The 26,103-nt window shown below is 46.2% G+C and overlaps 1 protein-coding gene across 7 annotated transcripts; it reads right to left on the reverse strand.

Moving 5' to 3' along the window:
• On the reverse strand, positions 1-24,574 carry RIOX2 (ribosomal oxygenase 2). 7 transcript variants are annotated; one of them, XM_064580582.1, is made up of 10 exons: positions 24,508-24,574; positions 18,877-19,338; positions 14,548-14,667; positions 13,106-13,234; positions 7,866-7,969; positions 4,647-4,749; positions 4,057-4,225; positions 2,225-2,313; positions 824-910; positions 1-379 (listed from the first exon to the last, which is right to left on the reverse strand). In XM_064580582.1, exons 2-10 carry the CDS (start codon positions 19,309-19,311, stop codon positions 221-223), a joined length of 1,395 nt encoding a protein of 464 aa, XP_064436652.1. In that variant the 5' UTR covers positions 19,312-19,338; positions 24,508-24,574; the 3' UTR covers positions 1-220. The 7 variants fall into 7 exon arrangements, with proteins under 7 accessions (XP_064436652.1, XP_064436638.1, XP_045758664.2 ...); XM_064580568.1 differs by having other exon boundaries at positions 1-394; XM_045902708.3 differs by having other exon boundaries at positions 4,057-4,228.
• Between the last annotated feature and the right edge of the window lie 1,529 nt (positions 24,575-26,103).

Below are 26,103 nucleotides of genomic sequence, written 5' to 3' on the forward strand. Positions count from 1 at the left end.
TTTAAATTTCAATGATCCATTTACTGGAGTTGTGCCTTTTCTACCACACTGGATTAAATGAGTTTATCCAAAGTACGGTTTGGTTACTTTCTGAGACCCCCTTCTTCCATGAAGGTGAGGAAGGCTGTCGTAGGGCCCTTCCCAGTCGACAGAAGCAGCACATCGTTGCTCTTCTTTGCGCACGTGTCTGAGACGGTACACCCTTGATTCTGGACAGGCCCTAGACTACCTGGATTAGGCATTCTGTCCAGAGGGATAACACCAGGTTTTCCTTCTCCTCATCTGTAGCCAGTTTCAGGTCCTTGACAGAAATAGCTGAGTGACCCCAAATTTGCTTCAGTGCATCCATATGTGATAAAGGAAAGCGAAGTCCATGGGACTGGAAAAGGATACACTAGTCAGATAAAAAATATTAAAGTGGTATTTTCATAACTTGTATAGTTCTCAGTATTTCTGATAGCCTTACAACTAGATAACGTATAGAATTTGCCAATTCCCATATAAAAACTTAGACTTCACGAAAGGTCTCCTACTTTATATCCTAAGAAATTAGTCGTTTGAAATACTTCATATTTATGACATTACACATTTCCTACGAGGCTACAGGGTCCCAGCTCGTATGTTTTAAAGCTGGTGTATGTGTACGTATATCACAGAACTGTCTGACTTACTTAATCATCCCTGTGCAAGGGCTCTGTCAATTGTGTGAAATGTTAAGCCCACGCTGCAGTCATAAGAAAGCGCATCACCCATAAATCAAAGGTAACACATTCTTCCCAGCCATCACCAAATCACAGTAAAGATATTTTAGGTTGGAACAGACCTCTGTTTCCTCATTTCCCATCATGTGTGTCTCTCTCCTATTCTTTAAGGAATGATAGATGTAAACCATCTTTTCCTGAGTTTCATCCTTAAAAAAAGGTAAGAGTTAAGCTGTCAACAACACAATATCGAGGAGGTCAATACAAGGAGGGTTCTCCAATAACAAAATTTAACACCAAGAATCTTTTTGGCACAAAGTTAGGATATATATACACAAACTATATTCCTCAGATTACTATTTGTATATAGCAAATAGGCACTTTTTTTTTTAAAAGATAAAACAGAGTGTAGCTCATAGAGCATCATCTGAAATGTGGCTTAATGAAAAAGCAACCACTTACCTATCAACTTATCAATGAAACATTCATTTCATTTAATCCAGCCAGCACTTTTTTTTATATCCGTATATGACATTCCCAGTTATAAGCTGGCAATTTGTGAACACCACGGAGTATTACTTCTTGAGAAATACCAGCTGTGGGATCTATAAAAACTTCCAATTACAGTAGCCTCTCAAATAGTCTACTTCCCTGTCCATCCATCCTACAGTGACCAGAACCTCAGTCCTTGTCACCTATTAGATAAGGGTTACTAGGATTTTTTTTAATTTTTTTTTTGAGAGACGAATACAAGGGAGTGCATACTTTTGAGGTTTTCTACATATATTATAAACCAGTCCTCCCCAGGTCTGGCCCCGATGGCTGTGACAGTCTGGTTATGGACACATCTAGCTGCCCCCAACTCACAGCCCCCTACTCATTCATGGAGCACCTCCCAAGATAGCTGACTAGGAGGAAGAAGGTGAAGTCATAGGGCATGGAAGAGTTCCCAAGGTCCTTAGGATTGTACAGGGAGCTTTGGTAATAAATACAGAAGCTCTAACCCAGACCAAGTGAAGCCTGGGAATTTATAATTTCTAAAAGTTTTCCATTGAGTCTAGGATCAGTAAACCATGGGGCCAGGTGGCAAGGTTATATAATATAAATTTTCTTCTCCATGATCTAGAAGAACATCAACAAAACCATATGTAATGACCGACTGGGCAAGGTGCAGGATGGGAGAGTGCGTGAGGGAGGTGTGTGAACAAGGAAGGGTCTGCAGTTGTCTGAGCAAGAGCAGTATGGCCTGAACCAGGAGGCAGAGACCAGGCGTCCATCACCACATGAAGGAAATGAAGGAGGGATCTGTGGGGAGGAGGGCAAGCCTCAAATGCCCAATAGTCAGGCATCTTTGGCATAGTGAGATCTGGGCACCCTCTGAGGTAAAGTCAGGGCACTAAGGAGAACAGATGGATGCCCAAAGAGTTTGGAAAGGTAAGGGCCATCTGTTAGTTTGATAACCTGAGGCCTGTGATGGAAATGTCCTGAGAGGAGAGGAAACCTCCTCCTCTCTGGATACTCACAGATTGATCCTGATCCGGCCCTACTGTGAGGACGGTGTGGTCTTTAAACTGCAGTCTCACTGTGCTGTCCAACCCTGGTAACCGTCCACCTAGAAGACCCAGAGAGAGAAAGCCAGCCTTCACTAGAGGAACCCCAGGCTCAGACTTGTGTGCGGTGAATCCAAATGTGGGGTGCCCTCCAACTCAAGTACTGACTTACCCTGTATTTATAATGATACTGAAGTATAGTTTACATCCTTACGGAGCTCATTCTTACAGTGTAGACGTGTAACAGGTAAGTAACAATAGATGCTGGTAGGTACATCTGATAGATCTAAACCATGCCCCAGAAGCAGAGTGGCTGTCCCAAGAGACAGTGCCGCTGGGCACCCTGCACCCAACACTAGCTTCCCAGGTTCCAGCCTCCGTCTGCCGCTTGCTCTACGTGTGGAGCCCAGAAGTATGGACTACCTGAGTTCAAACCGCACCATCTCACCAACGACTAGTTCTGTAACCCTGGCAACTTATTCCATCCATGTAGGTCAAGTGTAGTGTCATGAAAGCCACCTAATAAAGCTCACAGAAAAAAAAAAAAGTATTTTCCAAGTTGGATTTAACTTCGTAAAAAAGTAGCCACTAAAAACAGACTGGCCTTAGAGGGTCATCTGGTTGAAGAAACAGTCTTGAGGGAACATAGCGTTATGGACTCTAATGGCTAAGACAAAGAAGGGTTCAGGTAAGATATTCTGTGCCATAAGCTGATACTCTGAAAACTGTTCTACTAAAGACTGAAATACATGCTGGTAAAAATTTGCTATTTTGAATAGGTGCAAAAACAAATTCCAAACTTCCCCCAAAGATGATACTAAAATTATAAGCAGAATCAATGTTAAAGGCGACCTTATAGATTGTCTTATTTCAGTGGGTCTCAACCATGAGAAAGAAAGCTTTTATAAACGTTAGCAAAAATAATCCTCTCAACCCCACAGAGAAGGAGAAAGGCAGCCGGAGAGCTGGCCTGGTACCCACAGCTGTGTCTCGGTGTCTCCTGTTGAACACAGACGATTCCACAGAACACCAACATTCAACCAGGCCACTCTGTGAGAGGGCAAGGCGAAAACGAGGCCACTCCAACAGCACGTCAGAACTCAGGCAAAAGCGAGAACACTATCCAAACCTCAAAAATGACCAAACGTCCCTATCCTGCTGATCTGAGCGGCTGCCCCTGCCTTACTAATTGCAACCTCAGCCTCATTTCACTCCTCCTGCCTACAGGAGACCCAATCACACTCATTTTCTGACAGCGGCCATCCCAGAACAAAGCCCTGCTTTCTTAACCCTCCTGAAAAATCACCTAACTCAAGCCCGAATCCTTCCAACACTCTTTTACTTAGATCACCCGCAACTCCCAGCAGTGTGGTCTTCCCTGTTGCAACAAGTCCTAAATTCATTTGTCCCACTGCAGGAGTGTTGTACTGATGGTCTGCTATCACCATCTATCCAAGTGTTAGGTCATTTGCAGCCTAAACCAGTCACAAAATAGTCACTTGGGACTCAGGGCAGGTTAGTGACAACCTTGTGTTCAAGTTCTTAGAACTTCCTGAAGATGGAGAATACCAGAGTGCCCATACACATATTTCTCATCCACAATCACACGGTTCTTTCTCCCCATCAAGTGGGACGCAAGTTCTTTGCAAAAGACTTATGAGATGCAGGATCCCTAAAGCTATAGCATGTCTCATCCAAACATAACATGCTAAAGATAGATCTAGGTCCACCTTAATTCGAAAATGCTTCTTTCTTTCCATCTGCGCAAAGAGGAGCCCATCCAGGAAAGCCTCAAAATATCCCACCTGGCGTCGAAAGCTCGGCTCGGTCTCCCATATAGTAAGGGGGAAGTCTGTTCATAACAAAATCCTTCTTCATGTCAGCTGAAAGCAGCTCTTTGGTGCCCTCCAGCCGGTCAGCAAGGGTCCTCAGAAAGCCACTTAACCTTCTCGTCACAACAGCCATGGCGTCCACCTGCTGGAAACCCCGAAGTGAGTCCTGGCCCGAACTCCATCAGGACTTCCCGCACAGGTCCTGGTGTCCAGAGCAGTACGCGGAGCATAACCAGCCAGCATCTCCAGCTGGTCTGTCCTGCGTAAGCCGGTGGCCAAATCTGTGGCTCTCCGGGCCACGTGCCTCAGTGACTCAGCCACTTCCTCAGCCAGCGTTCCCACCCTGCCTTCGCCGTGCGGAAAGAGGGGCTGCCTGCGCAACAGCCTTGGCTCTTGGGGGCCCACGGACCGTGCAGTGCTGCATGCAGCCCAGGAGCTGGGCTTGACTGGCGGAAAGAAGGATCCTGGGGTTGCCTAGGAGGCAGGCCACAGCTTCCGCTAGCCTGGGCTGCCACTGACCCCCTGCCCCGACCCCCCTGGATCCCCGAGCCTTTACTCCTTACCAGGAGCAGCTGCCGGGGTATGCCAGCCCGGAACTCCAGATCTTCCTTTGCAGTGTCAAATACAAGCCCTGAAATAGTGTCCAAAAGGAAATCTCCCCACGAACTGGAACACACACGAAGAAAGAAAACCGTGAACACCCACAGAATCTACATAAAACACTGATTACTTAGTAAATCCCGAAGCTACAAACTACATTCCAACTCCCCAGGTGCTGTGAGTTCCATTAATGTGACATTACTCAGCACGAAAAAACTTGAAGGCCTTCATCAATCACACTGCTTCTCCCCTCCCCTTTCCCAGACACTCACGTGGAAAGGTAAAAGGTAGGAGGCTAGGCTTTATTCACGACTTCTCTTAAAAGATACCACACAATCCTATACAGGTGTAAAGTGGGAAGTTCAAGGGCCCAATTTATTTTTAATGTTTTTAGTTGTAACACAAGTGTCTATGAGAGGAACTCTGTAGGAAATTTTAACAATCACAGGACCTAAAAAAAATAGTTTATGTTCAAATTTCAAAAAGAAATACATTTAGGGTAACAGTAAAATCCCTGGACTGTTACACATTACATTTTCCTTTTTCCCTTATAAAAGAGGGGCACTCTTCCTCAGTGAAATATCCAACATCAACAATTTCAAAACAATCGATTTGCAACTTGTTAAAACTCCAGCAGTGCTTAGAAGGGTAGAATCCAGTGGCCAAAAATAACGTCGAGGGATGAGCATCGGTGTTCAATTACCTGTACTTTGTCTGGGGCATTTACAATCGGCTCGCTCCTAAATGTGTGCCACTGTAAGAAACGCTCTGTGGGGTTGCTCTCTTTCAATATTTCTAGCTGTTTATAATTTTCCCTCAGTGTCACCAGCAGATTTCAAATTGCTGGCTACGTGCAAAAATGGGAATTCACAGTATGACTTTTGCTTCTCACTCAGTAAGCAAAATTAACACTTTAATGCTTCCCTTCCAAAAAAGTGCCCAAAGAAAAAAGTCACATGAGCGACACTTTCCCTAAGATGTCTACATTTGGTGTCCTCATACTTTGCAACTTAATGTTACACCCAACCTCCCATCTGATTGAATGAACCTTCTCCTGGAGCTCTTTTACCAGCACAAAAATAAGCTCTTCTTTTGCAGGGTCCTGGGTGAAATCGTGCGGCAGTAGCTCATGGAGAGATGGCACTGCAGTTAAACCGAGCTCTGTGTTCTGGTTAGAGGCAGAATGGATCTTAGACCAAACTTTGAGATTAGTATTTCTTGAGGGGTTCACTTTGGTAAAACAGCCAAATCAATCCGCTGCTGTCCCACACCCAGATCCCAGACGTTCCCAACAACGTCCCCTTGAGAGGTGTCAGGAAAAGGCCCCAAATCCTCACCGTGCCAGTGCCTTCCGGGGTACCAGGCCCACGGCACAGGGACATCTCTGGGGAGCAATGGTTCCTGAGTTCCAATCTGTCCCCTTCTAGCTCCAGCACCACCGAATAGAGCACAGGTCAGAGTCTGACCCGAGGCTCCTCAATCACGGCGCCCGTCCCCCTCCCCAACTGACCAGAGAAGGCACGGGTGGGACCCAGGGGCAGCCCACCAGATCGTCACTCTTGGGATTGGGAAAGAGTTTAGCAGAAGTGGAAGCTATTAGGTCTAGTGAGAAAAAGGGAGGTCAGACAAGTAACTGATGACGGCTTATGGATGAGTCAATGTTATGAGTAAACAGAAGGTGAGGAAGGAAAATAAGTGCATGAAAAACCACTTACTAGAAAACCAGTTGGGGGCATTAAGTGAATGCAAAAGACAGAGAATCCCAGAAAGAGAAATAGCTGAGTCACATTAACGGCAGGATACCAGAAGCGACGGGGACACCCACGGGGCCAAACTGGCTGCCAAGGCCCAGAGCTGCTCGGCACCCACTGGGAACTCCTGGTTCCAGCCTCCCCGTGGCTATGCAAGGAATCTGCCTAGCCACCGTAAGAAGAGCATTTTTCATAAAGGAAGGATAATATAAGCTCTGGTCTGCTTGTGGGCAAGGACTACCCTAACTGTAGGCCAGGCTCCAGCTAGTTCCTCTGGTCAGCCTCTAAACACAGGGGCTCATTTCACCCAGAAACGCCAGATGAGGAAGCAGAAGTCATGCTTACCAACTTGTTTTGCAAGTTATAGCTCTGAATGTAGGAGGGGCCCTGCTGTCCACTGGGACTGGAATGCCTTTCCCAGTCTGACCATCTGACCCACTCTGCTTACTCACCCTTTAAGACTCACTCAGCCTGGGCGTCAAGTCCTTTCTGAAGCCTTCCCTGATGCCCCAGCTTGGCTCAGCGCATTCCTCTGCGCTCCTCAGGAGTCTCCTCTACAAACCCACGATGGAAGCTATCCCACTGCTACTCCCCGATCCGTCTCCCCTCCTACCACCAGCTCCAGGGTGCGAGTTCAGTCCCAGGCCCACATTCCCAGCCACTGCACAGGCTCTGGTGCCCACAAGCTGCCGGGCATCGACGACTGGCAGTCTGAACGCGCCCGGGGCTAGCAAGGTCGCCATTGTTAGGGACCCACAGGGAGGCCGCTGTCGCCCAGGGCCTGGGAAGCGCCACGCACCGAAATGGAACACAATTTTAATCAGAACGGTTTTCAGCACATGTGCTTTTAGGTCTCACTGTTCCAGACTTGCTTCCCTACTCCATTTCATGAACTTGTATGAACAGTGGAAACCTTACAAGAGATCCGGAGGTTTCAATGGACACAGAGTTTCTGTGCGGGGTGACGAAAATGTGCTGGAACAGACAGTGGTGACGGCTGCACAACAGTGTGAACATAATTAATGTCACCAAACTGTACAGTTAAAAACGGTCAAGGTGGCATATTCTACGTTATAAATATTTTACTGCAATAAAAAAATGTTAAAAAGAGAGAGACTGCAAGTCCAGCCAGGAGTCAATAACACACCACCACAGCTGTGGTTCTTTCTTCCCAAACCATGGAGCCCTCACCGGGCAACTCCCATTTTCTGTACAGTCAGGTTCATGACATTCGCAGGAGGAACCCCAGATGGGCCAATGGCATGGATAGGACTCTAAAGGAACCGGAAGTTAGCAAGGGCGCCTGAATGAAACCCCTGAGGTTGGATAAGCAGGACAGCAGGGCAACTCCCTCATTCCCTTCTGCATACGGTTGCCATGGGACACAGCTTGCGCTCCCCTGGGATGCAAGGCTGGGAGGAGAGTGTTTACTTGTTCTGGTAGGTGCTGATGGTCACGTGAGTAGAGTGGGCCAGCCCTGGAGGAGTGTCCGCTTGATGAATGGTCCCTCTGGGAAAGTACAGGACATCACCTGGCTAAAGAAAGGAAAAAAAAAATGGGAGAAGGGAGTTAATAAGGAGGATGTCTTCTCAGTCCTCTATGTCTTAAAGAGACAAAAATAGGCTCTGAGTTTCAGTTTTCCATTCTAGAAACCTTCTACTTTGTGATTCCTGAGGTGGTCTGTATGCTGGGCTCCTGGGGTCCCACTAGTCTACCTTCACCATGCCTGTGAGCCTGTCACTGTGAACCCCAATCTTGGAGAGGGTTTCAGTACCTGAAGTCACTTTCTTTATTCACAAGCTGAGAGCAGGTGCCCCTGAAACTGTCCCGCCCCAATCCAGGTGACACCCTGGGGAGCCTGCACCCTCCCTCTCCACCCTTCAAATGGGGCAGTGGTGAACAGTAGGAGCTTTAGAGTCAAACAGACATTGCCACTTACTGGCTAGTGACTCCAGGAAATTACTGAACCCTCCCTGAAGCCTCAGTTCTTTCACCGGTAAAACGGAGGCAATGGCCCAAAATTCAGACTTATTTTCACGATTAAAGGAGATGCTATCTCCAGAGCTCTTGGAGCCGTGACGGCCACGTGGTTGTACTGTAATTACTCTTCTACCTGCCCCTCCCCCCCTTCCACCAGCAGGTTGGTGAGCTCTTCCAGGCAGGGTCAAGGTCCATCATGTACTCCCCAGAGCCCAAACTACCAAGGCATCAGGTGTACAACAGAGGCTCAACGAATGTTTGGATGAACAGATGAAAAACCATTTAGCCCTTCACTTGAACCTAAAAACTAAATGTAACTGGAGATCAGTCATTCTCCTGGGCAGGTGAACCTCCTCTACCCTGTTCCAGGTCTTGCCCAAGCCAGGGGACAGAAGTATCCTTCATAAATCATTCCTGAAGCTACATCCTCCCTAATCCCACCCAGATGAAAAACCCAAAAAACTGCAACCACGGGAAGCAGTCTGGCTCACTGGTTAAGAGGGTGGGCCCTCAAGGGGCAGCTCAAGAAATAGCAGATTAAAGGGCGCCTGGGTGGCTCAGTTGGTTAAGCGACTGCCTTCGGCTCAGGTCATGATCCTGGAGTCCCTGGATTGAGTCCCACATCGGGCTCCCTGCTCAGCAGGGAGCCTGCTTCTCCCTCTGACCCTCCCCCCTCTCATGTGCTCTCTCTCTCTCATTCTGTCTCAAATAAATAAATAAAATCTTAAAAAAAAAAAAAAAAGAAATAGCAGATTAAAAAAACAAACAAAAAAACCCAACCTTTTCTTAATGTTAAGATTTTCCTTAAAGCAAGAAACAATATACAATTAAATATATTCATAAGAGTGATCTTGGTGGCTCATTCACCCTGAATGACACCAAACTGACAGGGAAATTACTACCTCAAGCAAATGCTTTATTCACAATCATAGCTATCACTTGCTGAATGTCTCTGCGCCACCCCTCTGAATGAGACCTTCATTCATTCATTTATTCATACCACAAACATTTGATTAACCAATCTCCATCCTCCTCCCACGCCAGGCACCATGCTAGGTAGGCACTGGGCATAGAGCATTGAACAAAATAAGGTCTGCCCTTTTGTAGTTCATTTGAGACAAAGAGCAAACATTTGAGAAGAAAGAAGAGACAACCAATACCATAAAAACATTCTATTGAAGCAAGGCAGATAAAATAAAGCAGTAAATAAATAAGGTTAAGTGGTGGTAAATGCAGTGAAAGCAAAAGAAGCAGAAGGAGAGGAATGATTCATAAGGTGATGTGGAGGGCAGGGTGTGCCTGGGGTAAGAGGTGCCATTTTTATACAGGATGGGCACTGAAACCTCACTCCGCTACAATGACATTTCAGTTGAGACTTTAGGAAATGAGCAAGCCAGCCATGGGACTACCTGGGCAGAAAGGATTCCAGGCAGAGGGAAGAGCAGTACAAAGGTCCTGAGGTTGAAAATGTGCTTGGCACCTTTGAAAAGCATTGGTCAATGTGGCAGGAGAGTAGTGAGGGTGGAAATGATGGGAGATGAAGTGAGAAGGCAGCAGAGGGGCCAGATTACAGGGCCTTCTGGGCTGTTTTAAGGACTTTGGCTTTTATTTTCGATTTAAAAGAAAACCACTGGAGGTCTGGGCAAAGGGTTCAATGGATCGCAAAAGGATCATTATGATCATCATTACGTCAGAAAAGTCTGTGATGGGGATACCAAATAGGAGGCTTTTGTATAGATCCATATCCAAGGGTTTTGTCCTGAACAAGCAGGAAAATGGTGAGGCATTTACAGGGAAGGAGGCTGGGGACAGGGTGGGAAATGGGAGTTTGCTTTGCAGAATATTAAATTGGCAATACCTTTTACCCTTTTAGTGGAGACATTAAATAGGCAGCTGGATATAAGTCTAGAGTTTAGAAATGTGGGCTAGAGACTGAACACAGCACTGAAAGTAGGTCAGTCTAGAGGAAATTTAAAACCATGGGAGTGGGTGTGGATTGAGGAAAGAGGTCCAGGAAATAATCCCTGGTACCCTAACTTTCAGAGACAAAAAGACTGAGGACAAAACAGCAATGGAGGATGAGGAAGAATAGCCAGTAGGTGGGAAAGAGAAGAGAGGGAGGCGTCCTGGAAGCCCAGTGCAGAAGGCAGGAGTGACCCACTGTGTCCAACGAGGCTGACAGGGGGCTGCTGAGATGCGGACTTGAAGGTAAGCACTGTACTTGACAACATGGATTGCCCGGTAACCTTGGGGAGAATGGTTCTGGAGGAATGGTGAGGACGAAAGCCTGTGGGGAGGAGTGCCCACGAGCAGGAGAGAAGACCGGTGACTGGGTCCCCGAAGACATCTACGTCCTAACCCCAGGCACCTATAAATATTTAGGGCACACGGCCAAGGCCAATTAAGGCGCTGACAAGGGAAATTAGTCCGGATTATCCAGGCAGGGACAATGTAATTACAAGGATCCTTAAAAGTGGAAGAGGGTACGGCAAGAGAGGACCATAGAGATGGCAGCGGGAGAAAGACTAGGCTCTACGTTGCTGGCTTGGCGGATGGAGGAAGGGCCGTGAGCCAAGGAATGCAGGAGGCCTCTGGAAGCTGGAAAAAGCATGGAGATTGATTTTCCCCTAGAGCCCCTGGAAGGAACTCAGTCTTGCCAACACCTGATTTCAGCCAAGTGAAACCAAATCCCTTTTGGACTGCTGAACTGCAGAACTATAAGTTAATAAATCTGTGTTGTTTTAAACCACTGAATTTGTGGGAATTCGATAAGCAGCAATAAATATATTGACATAGAGCCATCTCTTCCAAGGAGTTTCATTGCAAAGGAGGCATCAAAAACATATTTTTCAATTCTTACAAACTACAAGGTAAATATTATGATCTCCCTTGCAATAAAGGAGAAACTGAGACTGAGATAAGTAACTTGCCCAAGAATGCACAGCTCTTAAGGGACAGCAGCTGAATTCAAACCCAGGTGTGTCAGATCCCCAAACCAGAGTGGTGTTCCCACTGCAGGAGGGGTCTTCATCCCAAGACCTCGGGTTTGGAGACCCTCACTGTGGCCTTTATGCCCACCCCACCCAGAGTGACTCAGCTTTTCTGTTTCATACACTGGGCATTTACACGAGATTTCATTTGAAGAGCTTCACCGATTTAAAACCCACAAGTATACAGACGTGCAACTTGGAAAAAAACCCACGGTACACAATGCTTGTCTTTCTCCTCCCGGGAGACTCAGGGCTGCTCTTAATGAACTGAGATAGGATGGGTGTGATTAATGGGTATCACCCCATCTCCTCCCAGGCTCCCAGCACCACCTCGCAGAACCCACACCACCTACACCTGAAGACCAAGAAAGATCAACGTTCTTGGGCATGGCAAGTAGCCAGTTGTCAGGCTAGGTAACTCAGCCCTGGCCTCAGAGACCATGGATAGCTTAGTCTTTGGCCTAAAAATAATCAACCAAGAGACTATTAAACATGCTTCACCAAGAGTGAGGGTTGGTGAACTCCTTCCCTGAAGGGCTCCACAGTAAATAGTTGTGGCTCACGGGCCACGCAGTCTCTGTGGCAACCAGCCAACTCTGCAGGTGTGATGTGAACACAGCCCTAGACAGCAAAAGGAATGGACTGTGGCTGTGTTCCAGTAAACGTGATTTACCAAAACAGGTAGCAGGACATATTTTTGGCCCATGGGTCATAGTTTGTTGACCGCTGACCAAGAACTTAAAAAAAAAAATGAAGGGTACCTTTATTGTATCTATTTAAATCCCCTGTAATATAAACACACATCGTAAAAAGGGAGATCTTTTCTCCCAGTCACAGGCAAGCCAGGCAAAGTTTTTAAAATCAAGAAAGGGCCATAAAGTATTGAGTAATTATAACTAATTATTAAGTTCAAGACACAAGAAACTCAAAAATAATAACTATATGCAAGTATATCAGGTTGGTAGAATTTTTAGAATGATTTGAGCTGTTATATCTTAATTCAACATATAAAGTTGAATTATGGACCTATTCTTATCCCTCTACAATTTTTTTTCTCAGCAAACTCACCTGCTAGGGATTGGCTGTGGTCAATCCAGGCTAACTGCTCAAAGACAGACTCTCTATAGCAGGGGGCCAGCCAACCAGTCACCATGCTCAAGCCACCTGGCTTCCTGGAGGAAGAGCCCTTAATTACTATATCCAAAAGAGGATTACTATTCTTTTGGTGACTATACACAGGGGTAAGGAAGGGGAGTGCAGAGAAAGTCTACTGTACAGTCAGGAGGAAAGTGGGTCATGCTAGAATTTTCCCAACAAAAAAACTAAGGGGTCCCTGGCTGTGCTCCGCCTAGGCAAGCTACAGCCCGGTCCCGACAGCTGGCTTAGATTTGGTGAAGCTGCCCAAGGCCGAACTTTCCACTTGTACTCTAGAGAAGTCGGTGGTCAACGAAATCACAGTCCATTTCTGTTGAACTTGGATTACATTTGGAGACAACTTGTTTGGAAAATGAACTTAACGTCTCCTCAGCTCAGTTCTACAGTACAAACATCAAGTCTCCTTTAGAAGCTGCATGTGCTAGCGAGCGAGAGCCAGCCCGAGCCCACGCTCTTGCATTTCCTCCCACAGGGACCCCCGCACACACACTAAACCCCAGACCGGACCCTGTGTCAGAAGCAGTGGCCATGATGGAAGTCCCGTACCTTCAGTGTGAACTCGAGCGCCGGCCTCCCAATCCTGTCCTCGGACTCCACGCTGTACTCCCGGGCCAGGGGCACAGTGGGGTGGTAGAGACGCCAGCGTTTCTCTCCTTCCAGCTGCAGGATGAAGACCTACGGAAGCCACAGGGCCCAGGAGTGTCAGCGAGCTTCCTGACAACTCACGAGGCCCAGGGCTGCTAGAGGATTAGCCCTGCAAAGGCTTAGATGGATTACAAATTTCAGGTAAAAAAATAAAAATGAGAGATTAGTGAGGCACTTCACTCTATACTTAAAAGTTGCCACTGCTGGTTTTCACTTTTAAAAACAGGTAATCATGAACCCTGATACTGGAAGGATATTCATTCTCTTCACTGTAATAAAGCCTCACTGGGTTCTTTATATCCCCACATCTCCTGCCTTTAAATCTTCTATCAGACAGCTGAGAGCCCATAATCTCTGATGGAAAAGCCAAGTTTCAGATATTCCTCAGGGTCTAAAATCCTGAGTATCATCCTTGGCAGAGAGGAAAACTTCAAGTTCTTTATTCTTCATTCAGCCAAAGATATTTTAAAGCTCTGTTTAAAATATTATAACAGCAGGGCGCCTGGGTGGCTCAGTTGGTTAAGCAACTGCCTTCGGCTCAGGTCATGATCCTGGAGTCCCTGGATCAAGTCCCGCATCGGGCTCCCTGCTCGGCAGGGAGCCTGCTTCTCCCTCTGACCCTCCCTGCTCTCATGTGCTCTCTCTCATTCTCTCTCTCTCAAATAAATAAGTAAAATCTTTAAAAATAAATAAATAAAATAAAATATTATAACAGCAAAAACAAAAACTTTTGGGAAATGTATTGGTATGAAATTGCTTTCAAAGGGGCAAGAAGGGGCTTTTTACTAATAACTCTGTGTTCATACCGTTGCATTAGCATAAAAAGAAAACGATGGACTACCCATGACGGAGAATGAACTTGTTCAGCAGCCACATGAGAGTGAATCAACACTTGTCAAGGTGCCAGTGCCGAAGTGAGACCATGACCTTCATTCAAGCCACCCCAAGATTTTCACAAATGGAAAAAATTATCTATTTTTGGCAGCTCCAAAAAGAGGATGAAATGAAAGCAGATGTAAGGATTACTTGTGACCTCACTTTACTAAAACTCGTGCATTGTGAAATCAGAGAAAAAGCCAATCACGCTTTTCTGTAGACAAATTCAATAAATACCTGTTTCATAGGAATGTGTAGCTCTTTATATTAGTAAAGTTAGAAACCATCTCTCCCCTTTGAGAATGAGCAGGAAACCAGTTTGGCAGGATTCACCTGACCCAACATCTGGGTGAGGTCAAGATCTCCGGGACCACACGGCAAGAAGCTCAGAGAGCTGAACTGAACCGACATCTAACCCAGGCTCGCAGTGATTCCTTACCCGAGCAGAACAATGTTCTTCCTCTTACCTCCACATCATCATAATGGGGTGGGAGGCCCTGGGATCCTGCAGGGGTTATGTATACATTCGAGCCAACCAAGGAGCCAAAGTAGCATTCTAGCTTCTCCTGGATCCTCCAAAGCTCATCCTTAAAAAGAAAGGAAGGAAGGAAGGTGGGAGAAGAGGTGAAAAATATGTCAGAAACAAGAGGAAGAACATGTTCTTATTCACCTAGCCAGTCTTTACTGCACAGCTCTTATGTTCCAGATACCCAAGAATTCAGCAGTTAAAGAGCCAACACCCCTGCCCTCAAGAATCTTCCATCCTAGTGCAGAACACTACAGAAAACTGAGAAATTAGCAAGGCAGGCAATCAGGAGTCACGCAGGATTTTAAGCACGGCAATGACACGATCTAATGTACATTTCTGACAGCTCACTCTGGTTCCTGTGTGGAGAGTGGCCTGGAGAAAAGCAAGAGACATCAGTCGGGAGCTACTAAAGCAGCAGCCCAGGTGGGAGATGAGCAGGGTGGTGAGGGAGAAGGAGAGGCAGAGATGCACCCTGGAAGCGCCATGGGCTGTGAGGGACCAAGTAGGACAGGGTGCGGGAGGGGAAGGGGATTAAAAGCCTCCTGGCTTTGGCTGGGCAGTTAGTGCCTGGTTCACCCTACTAAAGTGGGAAAGACTTGTTAAAGAACAAGGGTTTTTTTTGCAGGGAGAGGGGTGTAGGTGTGTGTGCAGGGAGAGTTCTACAGTAGTTCATGAGAGAGAGAGAGAGAATATGAATGATTTTCCCAAGTGGATAAGGAGAGGGGAGGTAGCAATTAGGCCAGGCGGATATTAGCACTTCTTCTCCGCCAGGCCGTCTCTAAGTGCTTTACGTATACTGGTTCTATAACCCTCCCAACAACCCTGTCCTGTAAGGAGAGCAATACCGTAATGTCCGGTTCACAGATGAGGACACTGGAGCACGAGAACACACGGCTAATATATGACGGAGCCAGGACTGAAATCCAGGCAGCCTGGCTTGCGCCCTTTAGCCGTGGCCCTATACTGCCCCTTTAGGAATCATCTTAAAGAAAACACAAATCACCTACGAGGACACTAACGGATACTGAAGACATTCAGTCTCAAGTATGAATGTACAGTGCCCGGCACACACAAGACACTCAAATGCATTTTTAAAAATTTGGTGAGTCAACCAATGACCACAGCTTGAGAGTCAATCCTACCATTTGACTGAAAAAGGATCTACAGTATTAAAAGTATCAAGTGGGAAAGAGTTAGGTCAGTATGAAAAAAGCTTTGGGAGACATCTTTAGGAAGATGACTGGGCTACTCTATTTATAGATCAAGGGTTCTACTTAACAGAGGAAGAATAATTTAATGGCTTCTGAATAGCTCCAAAGAGTTAAGAGAGCTCTCAAAGCACCTAATTTATACCAGGGAAGGGCCAGCAGGACCTGGCTCTGTAATTACATCTATACGGTAACTGGAACCATTAGAAAACCAGGGCTTCTCCTTCTGATGGCCTGAGAGGCATCTCAGGGCCATATGGGTGACTTTATGGTTCCCAGCTCAAGCATCTGGGTCGATCAATTGCACAATTTTTCCATTTCTCCTGGACATTTAGCTTCTCAATCTGCCAAGTATAGCCTAGTAGAAAGAGACAGGAAGTCAAACCACCTCAATCCAAGTTGTAGCTACAAACTAAATGATTTTAGCGTCTTTATTTGTAAAATGAGGACTCCCCCACTAAGACTGATAAAACAACTTATCTGCGAACTTACTTCAGTTGCAAGGCAGTATACAAGTGTTAGGGCTTCACCAACACTGAACTTAGGTACAAACAATGCTCTTACGACCTTTCTTCTTTAGGTCAGGATTCCCAGCTATGTCTGGAGATGCCAAGGAGGACCCCAGAGCAGTGAAAAGGGAAGGTGGAAGCCTCTTCCTCGGTGGGTACAACCTCCTCTCTCCACTGACCTACCCATAACAATCAAAACTGAATGCAACTGCTTCTGGGACCAGAAGCCCATGGGTACACCTTTACTAAAGAAAGGCAAAAACAAACATGCCAAAACCCTGCTACATTTCAATTAACATCTTTAAGAGTATCACAGGAAAATGCCTCAGATTTGGAGTCAGAAGTCCTTACTTAGCAGCTATGGAAAAGGTCCATAGCTCTGAACTCGTTTTTTTCACATGTAAAATAGAGACCACAATGAATGCCCTATTTCAAATGTCTGTTAGAAGATTCCAAAGTGGGGCGCCTGGGTGGCTCAGTAGGTTAAGCGTCTGACTTCAGCTCGGGGCATGATCTCAGGCTCCTGGGATCCGGCTCCTTGCTCAGTGGGGAGCCTGCTTCTCCCTCTTCCTCTGCCCCTCTCCCTGCTTGTGTTCTCTCCCTAATAAATAAATAAATAATAAAAAAAAGAAAGTTCAAAAGTGAACACGTGTATTTGGTAAACTCACCCAGACCTTTGACATGGATTATCCAAAGAAGGTGGGGAACAACTTAGGGTTCCCTGATTACCTCCTTATTCACTTCCCGACCAACTAGAATAAGAACTTGTGCACATTCTGAAACCCAATAAACAAGGCACTGTCCACTCTCTCAACCTAGCCAGTGATGAACTGCCTCTCGACTTTTTCTATCCTGATATCAATATGCACGTTCCTAAACACACATACAACACTAAACCTCCTCATAATAAACTATTTAGAACCCAGCATCCACTGTAAGAGGGTGAACTCCTATAAGTCTCTCAAGTGGTGGAAAGAGAAAAAGCAGGGTGCATCCCAGTCTAGCCGGGGAGCTGAGTTTAGACCGAGAAAGCTCATCCTTCCCACTTTCGTAAACCTGGCCAAAGAGCTGAGTCAACAGGGCAAAGGAAATACATTCTTGGCTACCTGGAAAAAGAGAGGAGAAATGTGCAGGACTTAAGAGATGAACAGGGAAAGGCCCAGGATGATTTTCCCTAGCTAAGAACAGAAATGACAGCCACTAAGGACACCACACATATGCCAAATAATAACTTTCTACTGGTTTGTGACCAAATTACATATAATCAACTTCATTGACCTTTTATGTTCATAGTTATTAGGTGTCTAAAACCTGCTTTTTAAAAAAGTGCTGCTTCTAGAAGCCAAGGAAAGAGTCAAGGACCAGCTTAGAGAGAAGACCATGGTGTCCATATTTCCTGAATTCAAATCATGACTTGGTCTGGCAGGTTATTTATAAATTCTTTTTGGGTGTTGGGCCAAAAGGTTGGCATTCCAGAAACATTTCAACCTCTTATGACTGCATGAGATGGACTATCTGGAATCAGGACTTATACTGAAACATCTAAGAGTACTTAACTTTATCCAGGGCACAAATAGGTTCAAGATCCTTTAGACAAGAGAGGAAAATTTGGCCAATGGGCTCTACCAAAGCAACAGAGTTCAGCCATTGGAAACGTTATTATAACTGATGACAAAGTCCCAGGAGCCATCACACAGCCAGAATCCTCACCATGGAACCTCATGGACCGCTCTCCTGCTCCTCCTCCCATGCTGCCATTTTGGTTCAGCCATGGGTCATGAAAGCGGATTTCTGAACTGAGAACAGACCCTCATTTGTTCTGGGCCACCTGTCATGTAAAGATCTCAAACCTCTACAAAAGCAGATTAGCTAAGATGGCATTTATGAAGCAGAAACTGAAGAGAGAGGAGGCTAATTATTTCTTGAATGTTAAGCACTGATACAGAATAAATAAAAAGTGAGCCACTCTCCCAGACTTGCAAATCAAAGCTATCTTCTACTTATGACTGCCTTCCTGGGAGTAGTTCCAGGACCCACACCCTCAAAGCTACCTGGCGGCTGTTAATGAGGGTAAAGTCTCTTTCTTAAACATGCATCTGGTACTTGATCTGGTCACAGCTCTGAAGCCTCTACTTAGCTCGTTTTAAGTAGTAAAGGGAAGCAACTTCAAGAAGAAAATGATCACCCTGACACTATCACGCCTTAAATTATAATGACAGGACAAACCAAGTAGAAAGGTCTACCATACACCAAAACATAAACCACCCCACAGAACATGCTCCTGGAGGTTTAATGTTAATTTATAAACTTGCAATATAGTTTTTGCAGTGCGATGATCATGTCCCCGGAGTTGTTGGGCGATCCTAACAGTTTAGCCAAGAGATAACACAGGATCTCCTAATCTGGGATGCATTTAAAGAGCAAACAGGTGGTACCTCCTCTCAAACTGGCAGGACGCTAATCATCACAGGTTCATCCCTGAGCTGACCTGTGGCCAAACGTTAGCACTTCAACCCATAAAATGATTCTGTCATGGGGAGAACCTGTTACCTTAAATCTCTGAGGTTGGTGAAACTGAATTGTTGCCCTTTTCTGGTCAAAATCTTTTCTCAGCTGAAGGAAGTGCACCTTGCCATCTTTATTTAAAACCTTCTTTTTCCCGTTGACACAGCGGCAGACATTTACGTCTCTTCCATAGTACACACCCCGGCTGCAGAGACTCTTCAGATCCGACAGCCTGAACAGGGACTGGTAATATGTGGCCACTGCAGGGTCATCTCTCTGAAGGAGAAGGGGCTGCTTCTCCCAGAATTCCCCGAAAAAAGTCTCTGTCTTGATGGGCGAGATTAAGCTTTCAAAGAGATCACCGGGGCTTTCAAAATTCAAAGCGGAGGAGGGTCCGCCAGTTGCCTCCATCTTCAGCTGCTTACAGGGAGCAGATCCCTCTTCCTTCCCTCTCCCCGTGGGCTTTGCTTTCTTCGGCATCCTTCTGTCCTCAGTGAGGAAGCGGACCTACCGGAGAACGAAGCACACACGTGATTAGGTTTACCAGGAGTGCCAGCGTTCATGTCAGCAGACCACGCACACACAGCTTGCGAGGCCAGTAGCCTTCAGGAGAACTCGGAAGTCAACGCCATCTCCTTCAGGATGTGATCGCGCCTCCCGCCAACACCGCATCTTCCAAGATAGGATTCAGCCTCAACCACCACTCAGATTACATATCCATCTAAAGGAAAGCTTGTTTTTCTTGTACATAAGCACGAAGTCGTGAAATTCGTTGTTTGTTTATTAGGAGGTATAATGATCCCAAATGAATGGTTCTGCGATCGTGGCAGTTCCTGGTCACAGCTTTAGCTGGTGGCCGTTGACGCAGAAGTCGAAAATCCTGAATTTGGCATCAGTCAGCACCAGGTCCCAAACCTAATTAGATGTACTCTTGAGTTACAAACACTCGCCTCAAGAACTACCAACAGGGGCCCACCACCAGTGCTCCTGGGCACAGCACCGCCCCCAGGCTGTGCAGGAAGGCGGCCAACGTGCCCTGGGCACCTGGTGGCTGGAGCGAGAAGCTGCCTGCTCCCAAGTCTCTTCCTTACCACCTGAACCTCCTCACTTTTGATTCGCAGCTTACTCCTGAAAATAGCTACTTTATCGGAAACCCCCGCCCCCATTAAAAAAAAAAAAAAAAAAGAGGCTGCTAAGTAAAAGCTAAAGATAGTTATACCCCATCTTTAAAAAGCTTTAACTTTTAAACTAAAATAAAATACAATAAAATACCAACATCAGGAACCTCAGACACAGCACTCCCCCCAACCTTAACACGCACGCCCATCACCTGGGCATCTAGATCTGAGGCAGGGCTGAGATTCTGCATTTCTAACAAGCTCCCAGGTAACAATGCTGCTGCTGGTCCCGGGCCCACACCTGAGGAGCGACACTCCCCAGCATCGCTGAGCCTCTCTCAGAACTGCCCCCAAACCACACTACTGCTACCCTTACAATGCAGCTGTCCTTCATCTGGGGCTCAAGAATGATATTTCAAATTACATGAATTTCCAGAAACTGCAAGATTCTATTGCAAAGTGTATGTATATCTATAGATTTGGGGGGTAGGCACATTGCTCTCACTCGATTCTTAAAGGAGTCCCTGGCCCCCCCAAAAGGCTAAGAACCATTATGCTTATAAAAACCTATTTGTCCCAGAGTCCAGTAACTAATAGATGTTATGGTTTTGTTTTGTAGGGCTAGCAGGACTGTAAGAACACGGTTTTCTGCTCTTTTGTTATTATAACTAAGTTGTATTTCAGCTACACAGTGGACTAAGTAGAATTAGTGGTCTGGCCTGGCAAGAAAGTACCCTGGAATAAGTGTTACACACTGCAACAACTAATTTATAAATGAATGCAACCCAAATGTAAATTGAACAATTTAGGAAGTGGAAACATCAAAATATACGACTCTAGTGGCCTCATTTTAGCTTCTAAACTTTGTACCCATGAACAGCTCAGATCAAGTGCCTTTGATAGGAAAACACAGGACTGAGGTGGAAAACGAATACAAATCGACACCAAAAGCTTGCATTGGAGGAGTAAGGGCTTAAGCTTAGGGAAAAAAAAAAAATTTCGGTGTTTTAGGATATGTCATCCATAAGTCACATTTTCTGAAAATGTTCCCTATTCCTCTTAAGTTCTCAGACCAGTTTGATTTCTCAACTAAAGAATCAAGGCTTCAGTGAGACAAAGTATTGCCAATACTTGGAACCCAGATGCGGTGTAGAAACAAGGAGACATGAAGAGATTCAGTTCAGAGCAGAGCTAGTGCAGAAGAGGCCTATCCTTCGAAAGGCCCCGTGTATGGCTATTGTCTGAGAACTTAGATTTCAGGAGCATTCCCACCACCTTTAACGGAGAAGAGTGACTCACTGTGCCTAAATTTTTTGTGCACTGTGGTTTATAATGAACACCTGTTTTCCTTCTGGGAGTCTGGAATTTTGGTTGGGGCTTGGTGCCAGGCAGAGGATGCCTACGTGGTCAGCCCCCAGTAAAAACCCTGAGTTCTGAAGTGTCTGATGAGCTTCCCTGGTTGGCAACATTTCACACGTATTGTCACAACTAGTTGCTGGGCCAATTAAGCACTGTCTATTGTTATAATAAATCAGCTGTGAGTCCCAGCAAATCACTGAACCTAGGGATGGTCTTAGAGACCCCCAACACATTGCTCCCAATTTTGAAAAAGTGTTAAATTGGTTCAGAAGGTTTGTATCATTAAGGTACCCTATAATGAAAAAGTAATTTCATATTAAGCCATACATCTCTTATCTCTCACAACTGGTCAGTTTAAAATTTATTTAAGGGATGTGGACAGCAGGAAGATGCCAATGAAAGGCTTTTCTTTAAGCACAATTTATAAATACAGTATGAGCACATTCACCAGGAAGTGTGGTTAAACAAAGTGCACAAAATACGTAAGCCAAAAATAAAATCACTTAAAGCATTTTTCCCACCTACAATCACTAATAAAATAAACCCAGCACTGCATAACAAATGCTTTTGTTAGAATATAAATTTCATTACTTATACTGCCAAAAGTTACATCATTTCTTGTTTCTCTACGTTCATATTGAAATTATTTGAGGCTCGGGCACCTGGGTGGCTCAGTTGGTTAAGCGACTGCCTTCGGCTCAGGTCATGATCCTGGAGTCCTGGGATCGAGTCCCGCATCGGGCTCCCTGCTCGGCAGGGAGTCTGCTTCGTCCTCTGACCCTATCCCCTCTCATGTGTTCTCTCTCAAATAAATAAATAAAATCTTAAAAAAAAAAAAAATTATTTGAGGCTCAGTTAATTGGAAACTGGCTTAGAGGTTACTGGGTAAATATACTATTTCTCTGATTTTCACACTACCGTATTATAAGACAACCATTCTTTTTAACAGCTTTTGGGGGTGGAGGGGAGAAGAGATGACATACCCTACCACATTAAACATGTAAAAATCTTAAGATGCATCACAATTTCAGAAAAAGTAAAAAAGCCTATCTTAGAATCTCAAAAATATAGTAATTAAACAAGAAAAAAACCTTTATCTAGAGAAGTAGAGCCAATATAAGCCTGACCATAAACCTCACAGACCACTCAAACAGAAGTTGAGTAAATATTTTTATAAAGCTACAGAAAAAAAAAAAAAAAAGTTTAAAAAAGCAATTGGGGGGCGCCTGGGTGGCTCAGTCCGTTAAGCAGCAGCCTTCAGCTCAGGTCCTGATCCCGGGGTCCTGGGATCCAGTCCCATATCGGGCTCCCTGCTCCATGGGGAGTCTGCTCCTCCTTCTCCCTCTGCTCCTCCCCTGACTTGTGCTCTCTCCTCTCTGCTCACTCTCTCTCAAATAAGTAAAAATCTTTAAAAAAAAAAGCAATTCGTATCACTAAATGTACACAAATAGCAAATGTTGTATACCTGACACTGTTATTTATCAATTATATTTCAATTTTTAAAATAAAAACAAATGTTTCCAATCTGAGTTGATTATAAACATTAAAGTATAAAAAGATTAAATCAACTCAGTTCATATTGTACTAGCCATCCATAGAAAAACTAATCTAAACAACTTTGAAGAATGAACTCGACAATAAAATCAATACTGATAACCATTCCACAGCCAATACATACAGACAGAGCCTTTATGTTTTTAAGTGTCCTAACCTTCTTTCCTTGGTAATATTTACTGACAAGAAGTCAACACAGCAACAGCTATCTGCACATTCCCAGAGCCTAGCACAGAACATGACACATGGGTCCCCAAGAAACGCTCGCTGAATTTTCCTTTTTCATGTTTTGTATATAATTTTAGAGAAAAATCCTCAAACCCTTACACAAAACAGCGTTGGGGGAAAACAAAGTTTATTCAGTGGGGATTATTCTGATGGTCGTTGTAGCTTGGGTAGTCAACTGCACCGTCAGTTGAATGGCACATCAGCCCTCAGTGGTTACTGCCACCCAGGGGCGGGAGGTGTGTCTTTATAATCTTCAGAGCAGAGTTCTAAAGGGGAGTCACCAAGAACACTTGTTCACATGCACATCTGGGCCCCATATCAAGCCTATTGGTAGCTGGGGCCTAGAAAACCGCATTAACCTAGTAAATTCTCCACAGGAATTTTAGATCCATTCACATAGAGAATGATAGTCAAATTCTGCTCAATTAAATGCACATCCAGGATAGAAATATTACCTGTAAGGAGGTCGCCTAGGCTGACCTAAAACATTTTTTTTTTGCCCAACAGAAATGTTTATCCAGAGGGAAAAGTGGTTCTCCTGGTGACCTAAAGCTGTGATTGGCAGTTATCTTCTTAGTTGTATTTTAAAGAGAAAATGGATTATACCACATTCATGTATTTTGGTGACCCACGACGTTACAAAGGATGAGGCCAGAGAGGCAAAACCATCCACCCACGAGACTGTGGCAGAGGCTGGGAAAATCAGGCTCCTCCACTCAAACGCGAGTCCAGTGAAATCAATGGCCTGGCGCCGAATTTACAGCTAATTCGTGGACTAATCACATCCTGGGACTCCCAGGCCCCTGCTTCCTGAAAACACCTGGCCTTCCTAACCTGTTGGACGACCCACTGTCAGGCTGCCAGGCTAGTCGCACTTGCTCAGTGCCCGGCAAGCGGCAGCTGGAATTTTAAAGTCAGGGCGGGACAAGAGGGCCGCAGCTGCCCTGCCCACAGCCCGGGCTGCCGGTTCCCCAACCGTGACGCCTGCCGCCCAGGCCCGACCTGACGCCAGCAGCACAGCCCACGTGGAGGCCGCGCTCCCCGGCCGGGGCGAGCGCCACCCTCCCCACCGAGCCTCCAAACTTTCCGAGCGCTCGTCCCAGTGTCCAGGCCACCGGCGGCTCACGGGGGCCACTCTTGGTGCCCAGGTCACTCGCGACCCTACCCCTCCATCCGGGCAGCAACAGACCCGGCGTGCCCTCCCTGCCCGGGTCCCCGGAGTCACGGAGCGCGTCAGCGCGCGTCCCCGGTCCCGAAAGCACCAGCGCCCGCCAGCCCCGTGCCCGCGAGGCTCCCCGGGGCTCGGCTCTCAGGTCTCCCCCCAGGCCCCACCCGCACCCGCGCCCTGGCGCCGGGAGGGCGCCCATGACCCCGCCAGCGGCGGCGCGGCACGGCGGACGGACGCCGCTCCACTCACCCGGCTCGGCCTGTTGCGCGCGGCCGCGAGCGGGCGGGGCGGCGGCTGGGGGCGGGGCGGCGGCTGGGGGCGGGGCGGCGGCTGGGGGCGGGGCGGCGGCTGGGGGCGGGGCGGCGGCTGGGGGCGGGGCGGGCCGGGGCGGGGCGGGGCGGGGCGGCGTGCGCACGCTGGGAGGCGGCCCGCTCCGGCTTCTGCGCCCGCGGCCGCGCCCCCGCCCCTCCGGGCCGCGTGGGTGGTGCGCGCTTCTGGCGTCCGGGCCCCGGCCCGGGTTCGGTGTTCACGCCCGCATGTTTTTCCCTTTAGTGTTAAAGGACATATATGGTTCTTGTGTGTGTGTGTGTGTGTGTGTGTGTGTGTGTGTGTGTGTGTGTGGAGGGGGTGGTTTGAGTTGGGAGCGGGATGAGCCTCTGGCTTTGGGGCAACAGTCTAGTACAACCGGGTTCTTTTTATGAATGGGGAAACTGAGGCCCAGAGAGGAAAGGCGAGCTGCCCAAGTTTAGGAAGCTAAAGGTCCAGGTTCTCCCATCGCTTTCTTTTGAGCTCCCTATGCTATGCTGTGCTGTTTTGTATTGTAATTTATATCACGTTGCTCCCAGAGCAGAATTAATCCTGGTTTAAGAGGATACTGGAAATTCTTTGAGATTGTAGCTATAGGAGAGAAGAACAAAAGCAATTATAGAATTTCAGCCTAAGGCTGTATACTTCTGACTCATTATTGGAAACGTTTGGGTGGGCAGGCTGGACCAACTGGGCACGGGGGTTCAAGGGCACATCTCTGCTCTGGCCTGTGTCCTTTGCTCTGTAGACAACCAAAGAGGTCCCAAAGGAAATTATTTCATTCTGTCAAGATGATTGAGACCAATGCCTACTTCTGATTATCGGGTGACACGTGAGCAAATGCAAACAAAGTACCCCTTGTCTAACACTTGTCCAAAACTAACAATAATAGCAAAACTTGAGTTCTTGCTGGCAGGGACCATGCCAAGTGTTTAGTGTACTCCTCACTTCGTCTTCACCACAACCTTGTGCTTACCTCCATTTTACAGTTGAGGAAACAGTCTGGAGAGTTAACTTGCACAAGATCACATTTAGATCTGGAAGATCTACGTCTTTCAGGAAAGACTTTCTCAGAAAGATCTGTCTTTCAGAAAAGACTATAAAAATCCTTCTAATCCACTTGACATTATATTGGTAATGTACTTTGCTTTTTATTTTGACTACAAAACATCTACTCAAGATAATGTAAGAACAGTATTGATGTTACAAGGATTCAGAAAATGGTAAATTCTTACCCATGTCCATTACATGGAAAAGCAGTACTTTGTCATAAAGAAAAGTTTCAATGTCAACACAAAAAAACATTTCCTAGATTTTGAATAGCCCCTAGGATGTCTAACTGAACAAAAGTACATATTGAAGTCAGCTCTGTTAGGGGTAAATCATATATCAAGCTTGTATAGGAGTTCCCCTGGTGCAAAATTCATCTTTCAATGTGTTCTCTCTGATATTTTTATTATAATCCAGATTTATTAACATGGCAAGCAAAACAAAAGAAAACAAAACGAAAGCCATGCTCATTCCTTTAGACCTAAACAC

The sequence above is a fragment of the Mirounga angustirostris genome, unplaced genomic scaffold (assembly GCF_029215605.1).
Source record: "Mirounga angustirostris isolate CCGP_5_RB_7025 unplaced genomic scaffold, mMirAng1.0.hap1 SCAF_1, whole genome shotgun sequence".
NCBI lineage: Eukaryota > Metazoa > Chordata > Mammalia > Carnivora > Phocidae > Mirounga > Mirounga angustirostris.